This window comes from Phalacrocorax aristotelis, chromosome 4 (assembly GCF_949628215.1).
Source record: "Phalacrocorax aristotelis chromosome 4, bGulAri2.1, whole genome shotgun sequence".
Taxonomy (NCBI): domain Eukaryota; kingdom Metazoa; phylum Chordata; class Aves; order Suliformes; family Phalacrocoracidae; genus Phalacrocorax; species Phalacrocorax aristotelis.
In genome coordinates this window covers 48319990-48327704 of record NC_134279.1, presented here as the reverse complement: position 1 = coordinate 48327704, position 7715 = coordinate 48319990, and the positions used below count along the sequence as shown (strand labels likewise).

Sequence of the window (7715 nt, the reverse complement as noted above, 5' to 3'; positions counted from 1 at the left end):
TCCTTTGATCTAGGTAAAAATTTGCACTATTTATTTTAAAGCACTTCTAAGCCATTAGAGCTTCACCAATAATACTTCTGTTCATACTAGGGTTTCCCTTTACTAATCCCACAGACAGTCCAACTTTCTTACGTTGTCCAACCAGCACACCACAGTCTAAACCAGGAAGATGATTTCTGGAACTGGAGTATGAAGTCTAACAGAAGCACATTTGGTCTCATTGCAAAGACTAAGATCTGAAGTAATGCCGGATGCAACAAGCTTTCTGTAATGTGAGCAACTGTCTCTGCAGAACCATGCTGAAATCCTTCTGCTACTGCAAGTAAGTTTCTAAACGGCTACTGAATGGTGAAAGAAGCATTTGATGAACTCCCATTGACTCAGGCTGGGTGAAAACAATCTTGGGACTGGAAAAGAAACCATTTCAACTGAGAAAATATCCTAACTCATCTCAATATTTAAAACAAAAAGCAACAACAAAAAAACCCACCAACCAATGTTATTATATTTATTTTATACATTTTAGATTCTTCAGCAATAGCTGGAATGATTTCAGACATTTCAGCAACAGACTCTGGAGAATAGTAACACGGTAAAAGTAGAACACAAATGCTCTTAAAATACAAAAGCCTCCTGCTGCATTTTTAGATACTGCCATAGGTGTTTTAAGTAAGATCTATTCTTAGACTATTGTGTACATTAAGTACACATTTAGTCATCTGTCCACCTTACAAAAGCTGACAAGAAAATCTCACTTTAGGTTCTTGCTCTTTCTTAGTCACAGTATTATTTGGGGGCTTATAAAAACAATTTTAAAACCTCAGAAAAACATAGGAAAAATGAAACTCAGTTAAAAAAAGGAAGGTCTAGATCTTTCTCTCATTTATATAACTGTAAACTCAAGGAAGCTCTGTTGTTTTCAAAGTTAATTCCACCTCATGTTACTGTCAGCAGAACCTGTTCTACTGGAAATTTCATCAGTGATATAAATATTCCACATAGGATTTTGCCTAAAACTATAGCAACAGAAAAGGTGGAAAATTCAGATGATCTGTTTGGAAACAACAGGATATTTGCAATTAAAAAATGAACATAAATGGGGACATTTGCTACCTGGCACTGACTGGGAGACACAAAGGTTGAATGCTGTCCATAAGGAGGTAATTTTGAGGGAATCTAAACACCATATACCTTTTCCCAAATTTGGGAAAGAATTTCATAAAATAGACAATAATATCCTACCAAGTTGCTGAAAAAAGAATTTCAGAAGACAGTCAAAATAATTTGGATTTATTAGCAGATAATGCAGAAAAATAGGGCTTTTTACCCAGAGAAAAATTAAATAACCTAAAAGAAAGTGCAGAAATTGTGACCTCTTTAGATGAATCACATATTGGCTTAGTTCCAATTAAAGAAAACGGCCTACATTTTGATCAAGAATTTTATAAAGACTCCAAATGTGCCAGGACACAGGGTGGTTCTCCTACAACAGTATACAGTGAAAAAGCAGAATCTCAAAGCAAAAATGTACATAAAGAATTTAGAATCGATTACAGTGAAGGTGACAGATTCCAGGTTATTCTTTTTCTGAGACAGAAAAGATAGGCTACTAATGCTTGATAACAAAGACCAACTAAAATAAGAAAAATAACAACAGACTACTTTAAATCAAATGTTACTGAGGCCAGGAAATCAGAAGTTCAGTGAAATCAAAGTAGCCTCTGAATATGACGGCAAAACTGAAGCACTGCAAGAAACAGTACGCAATCTTCCAAATTAAAATTCAGCTCAAGAACAAAGTGAAACCTCTCACCTCTTACCATACAGTATTTGAAAGAAAAAATATCAAAATGTAATAAGCAAATTAAGGATTTAGCTGAAAAGTGTGCAAATCCAGTTGTTTAAGTCACGATAATGAGGAATGTATTAAGGAAGCAAAGAACTTCTTAAGAAAAGGTAAAGAACTCCAATACCAGATAAACAACCTTGAGGAAGAGGGGAATCAACTCCATAATGGAAACCAACATTCAGTACAGACACAATATGATTTCAAATTAAGAACAAGAAAGTAGAAGAAAAAAAACCTGCTGTTCTTGCAAAAGGAACGCTTCCAGTTACAAGAAACAAATAAAAAAATTAAGATAGAAATATCCCAGCTTACAAAATAAAATAGTTCCCTAGAGCAAGAACTTGAAAGAAATCCGAGTGAAATGCAACAAACAGAAAAAGAAACCATGGAAAAATCTGAAGTGGAAACTCATCTTCCATTAACGCAAACACTGGAAGCCAAAAAACTTAACCCTGAAATGACCCTGCAGGAATGTTCTGATACTAAACAGATGCTGCAGAAGGACTTTGAGAGACTCCAATCGGATAAAGCTTAGACAGAAAAGAAACACAAGGTACCCTTTATCTCTTTATAATAGATACTGACTTAGCTTATTAGTTAAAACATGAATTTTAACATTTTCAGTGTAAACATATTCAGAGAACATGGTCACACAGCTATGAAAGGCACAAAAGTTATCCTCTTGGACATAATCACTGCACAAATACTCTGATTTTCTCAGCCAAGAGGTCATGGGGAGGAAGAATTTCTCAAAAACACTGCATATAATATTCTGTGAAGTTGAAGCTGCCTGTATAGGGTGTCTCTACAATGCTATTAGGACTGGTTTTTCTGGTGTTTGCTTTTTTTTTTTTTTTTTTTTTGGAACTTCTTTCTTTTTTACTCTCTACTTAAAAAATAAATCCATGAAAGTAAAACCATGTAATTAGTTATTGGTGTTTCCAGAACAGACTTAGAGGTAATTATTTATCTTCACTTTCCTATTAGTCCAACACTCGGTGTACAAACTTCTGGCCAATAAAGGCCATGATATCTTCAGAGACATAAAAGTAATCCATTTCTTCCTATTTTTCCAATAATTCATAAAGACTGATTGCAGCAAATTGACAATTATTTATCTGATTTGTAATACAAGACACTAAAAGCAATAGAACATGATTTTGCATCATGAATGATACATATAGTAGAATGACTAAAATCTACATTTAAGATATAAGTCTAGTTTTTAATGCTTTTCCCTGTAAAAAAATGTTTAAAAGATACAAAAGGGTTTGTTGTGGGTTTTTACTGGAGATAGGCAAAAGTATTATGCAACAATTTTGCATTGCACACCCGATGTCAGTAAGGACATTAAAATGGTAAATACTTGGGCTATTGAGAAGATGATCAGGTGTTTAATCATATCTAAATGCCTGCATAATCACGAAGTTGCTTCAGACTGTAACTATTAAATTGTGGACAGAATCAGTTATAAAGGTAACTGGCTATATCTATACTGTAAGGATGTAGAGAAGCTGCTATTATAAAAACAATGCAATGTCTAATGTCCTCCTTACCTTAGATAACTGGGTAATAAAATTTAAGAAAGTTCTAAATTCCACCAACACAGACAAATGTTCTGCCAAGCAGCCAAGGGACACAATACCATTTGTATCAAAACAGCATCCTGAGGCCCTAGATAGAACTGGGTGTCAGCTCCTTGGAACGACACACTTCCTGGTGGGGACTTATCAGATGAAGTTATTGGCTCCCACGATGACCACACAAGGCCAGACTACATACACCAAAATCTTCTCAAACAAGCTGGATTCTTTTTTTTTTTTTTTTAAATAAGCTCCATATATTTTAATCAGCTTTCAGTATTCCCATCTTGTTAGTGAATGAAAAGATTATTGAAATACAGAAGAAAATAGAAGAGGAAGAATTGCAAAAAGAGAAGAGACAGAAGGATAGAAAGCAAAACCTCAGAGCAGTCTTCATCAGCTATACTACATCAGAACAGCAGTTAGGAGGAAATACAGTACAGTTCAATCTACCTAAGAACACTGCATCTGCGGACTTCACAAGTGAACAACATGGCAAATGCTCCTGACGCTCTCTACAAAGATGGCACTAAGGTACCTAAGGTCAGCACCAGGACCACTATCTAATACAAGGTATAAGCAAAGAAGGAAGGAATTCTGTTATAGGTCTTTGGATAGAGAAAACATCAAAATTCTTGTGTAAATTAATATTTTAAAATATTGTTGGATCCTGTTGATCTCAAGATTAGGGTTTTTATGCTTCAACACACGCTGGAAGACCTGACCAACAATTCTTGGGTTTATTTTTATTTTCATTGATGTCAGGAAATGTGAAATCCACTCTGGAATTTCTTTAAAAAACTATTATCCTGTGAACAGCCGAAAGGATACCATTTCATGAATATTCTGCAGTGGTACAATAAATCTTCAATAAAAATGAATAAAGAAATTTTGTCTTCATTTAATAATTTAGGAAGTTTTTTGTTTGTTTTTATAATAAATTAGCTTTAATTTACATGAACAAATGTCTTGGACCACATATAAAAACCTGACAATTATTAAGATGTAGGTAAGACGTACATTCAGGATCACATGATACATCTGATATATCTGAGAAGAAGCTACTTTGAAAGATGGATCAGATTTGTTAGGAACCCTCCACAAAGTGAAATTAAGCTGCTTTTAAAGAATATGGTAGCACTTATGGTTATCAGGAAATTGAGGAACAGCAGTAAACAGATGCTGGTAAACAGAGGTGACTCCTCCCTTCATAACAGCTTGCTTGTGTTTTTGAACAATGCTTGATATCAGTCATTTTGAGAAGGTCATCAAAACTAAAAAGTATATATTTTTAAGACAGTTCTTACAGAAAATTATAGTTTAAATAAAGTACAAGTTGTAATTCTACTAAAGGGAAACAATGACCTTAGTTTCACTGTGAGCCACATGTGACTAACTTGGTTAATACAAACACCAATACACACTTTAAAATATATGCACTTTCTTCCACTGCAATATCTAGTCAATTTGCAACCCAAATTACTCACTAGAAAGTGTGTTTTCTAAAAGTACATTTCAGAAGTCCAGGTAAGCAATAAAATGAAAATTTATATAAAAATACAAACCTGGACTTAATAATCTTAAATTATTTATTACAGCTTTATATTTAGAAACGTAAGATTGCATTCCCAATAATTAGACAGACTGGATTGCCCTATATACCTGAATTCCACTCTTCACATGTTTATTTGCTTTGTTAACATTTTACAGGGTCTAAAAAGCATACCCTTCATTTCACCTTTTACACCTAATAAGATGTCAGCTGTGCAGTCTTGTAGTTCTTTACATTTAATGATCTGAAATGTAAATGAAGAGAAACTTATTAGATTTTTATAGAATATCATTGTACAAATTACAAGAGGTTTTGTAAAAATGAAACACTGTGGTACACCCAGTCCTGGAATTAGAGTTAATGACTTGAATCCTCGTGAAGCCAAATTAATTTCACTAGAGCTCAGCATGAGAGCAAGAATCTACACCAGCAAATCCAATTATAGGATTATGGTCCAAATATCCAAAGATAAGTACATAAAGAACTACAATTCAGTGGGGAAGCAGATGGTTTGAAAAATGTCTTAAAACCTATGAGCTTCACACTTATAATAAATTCAGTTCACAATTCTCATTCTATTAAACCCAGGAATAATGAACCAAAAATAAATACATTTTTCAAAATTCTTAGGAGGGAAATAGTAGTGGAGAATTTTAAATACTAGTTATAATTTCTCTCTGTGGAATTTCTGTTGGGTATGTGAAATTTTTCTCTTTACAAATATGTTGAATGAATCCATGATAACTATATCTCTGAGCACATAGTGATACTTCACAATCAGTCCCCTCCTTTCAATTTTGAAAACTACTTCACAGACAGGGGTTTTTTCCAATAAAAACATTTCACTAGGGAACACGAATTTTTATTCTGTTGATAAAACAGTAATAAAAACAATTACACAGATAAGACGACCAATAAACCATTCTTTTTTCCTTTAACTCGTTTAAAAATACCAGTGCATACATGGAAGGTTGTACTTTCTTACATCAGTGTTGGTAGTTACCATGCTTTTTGGTGTACTAAAAAGTTACTTTCAATTCTTTCTGACTTTCCATTAATAACAAAAAGCAATGTGGAGTAATATGTAGCTTCTGGTTCTGCCTTGTCAGCGTAAATAAAAACTCCAAACTATCCCTGCAGCTTAAAATGTGATTATGCAAATGCCGATATGTGGTGAAATTAAATAATTAGAACAGAAAGGGGTGTATAAGGGAGGTGTATCTCTTAGATTTCACATATGATACGTAAAAGACAAATCCCAAATGTGAAACAGGTTCCTCTAAGACAGTTTTTCAAATTTTAATCAAGTATTTCTAAAATATTTCATGTTACTCATGGAGTATGCAAAATAATATGCTTAACTGTTTTACATGCAGTCTTAGAAGTCTGCATTTGTAAGTTATTTCTCTAAACAACTCTAAAAGAACAGAGTCTTGATTTTCTGCTTGAATTACAACAGAGCCAAAACCAGAAAATAAATCTGTTTAAATATGAGAGTTATACCATAGTAAGGTTAAAGAAGTAAAGAATTGTATGCTTATCTACCTATATATAGACACTGTGTACTAGAAATCTAGCATTGCACAGTAATATGTTTGTAGTTAGGAACCCAATTTGAGTGCCTTTGTTTCAAAAGCTTCACAGGCTTAGATTACCTAATATTATGTTTGACAGCAGAGGGAGCCAATTTTATTACATAAACATAAAGGAAAACAAAAACAGATTCTGTTTCTAACATGAACATTCCCGGTCTTTTTACATTTATCAAGTCAGAAAACAATTTAAAAAAAAAAATAAATCATTTTCAGTGACATCTGTATAGCATGATTTTGAAGGTCTCTATGATGCAGATAGCCTTATAAAGTAACCTGAATTTACAGAAGAGAGTAGGAATAAATTTTGAAAGCCAAGTTCCTTATAAATTTCGTATCCTTTAGTTAATAATTCATGCCTTTGTCTAGTCAATTATCTGAGATAGTAATAAACAGCTGTGCTAATGACTTTTGGTAAACAGCACAGATGAAACATGAACTCAAATTAAAGGAGCTTACCTTATGACATTTAAATTTATTATGCTCATAACAGGTTTGCTTTTTGGTCCAGGAGGAGGATGAAAAATCTGTCGTTCTTTATTAGTTGTGACAGCCTTAGATTTTTTAATTACGTAAGGGTCAGCAGAATGGCTTGGGTAAGGATCAAATGTGCCTCCTTTCATGCCCCCTGACTGAAAAAAAAACCAACAAACCAACAAAAACCCACAACTTTTTGAAGTGCCAATCTACAATATAATTGAGTTAATGAAAATATTTTTCATGCAAAAGCAAGTAAGAATTGAATAGCAGGCTGCGTCATATTACACAGAAAACAAAAACAAATATTCCTTAAATTTGCAAGGTAAACATTAAGGAAAATTTTAGCCATTATTCTGATGAATCCTTAGTTTTAAATGTTCATAGAATCATTAAGATTGAAAAAGACCTCTAAGATCATCAAGTCCCACCATCAACCCAACACCACCATGCCTCCTAAACCATGCCCTGAAGTGCCATGGGCAGCCTGTTCCAATGCCCAACCACTCTTTCAGGAAATAAATTTTTCCTAATATCCAATCTAAACCTCCCCTGATGCAGCTTGAGGCTGTTTCCTCCCATCCTATTGCTAGTAACTTGGGAGAAAAGACCAACACCCACCGCACTCCAACCTCCTGTCAGGTAGTTGTAGACTAAACAAC

General features: G+C 33.8%; 1 protein-coding gene across 4 annotated transcripts in view; it reads right to left on the bottom strand.

Annotated features, from left to right (window-relative positions):
* Positions 1-2675: 2675 nt before the first annotated feature.
* CFAP96 (cilia and flagella associated protein 96) overlaps positions 2676-7715 on the bottom strand; it is a 14728-nt gene continuing 9688 nt past the window's right edge. For all 4 annotated transcript variants that reach the window (XM_075091273.1, XM_075091274.1, XM_075091272.1 and 1 more), the window contains 2 exons: positions 7036-7208; positions 2676-5228 (listed from right to left, as the gene is read on the bottom strand). In XM_075091273.1, coding sequence (XP_074947374.1) covers positions 5180-5228; positions 7036-7208 — 222 coding nt within the window. In that variant the 3' untranslated portion in view covers positions 2676-5179. The remainder of the gene's footprint in view (positions 5229-7035; positions 7209-7715) is intronic.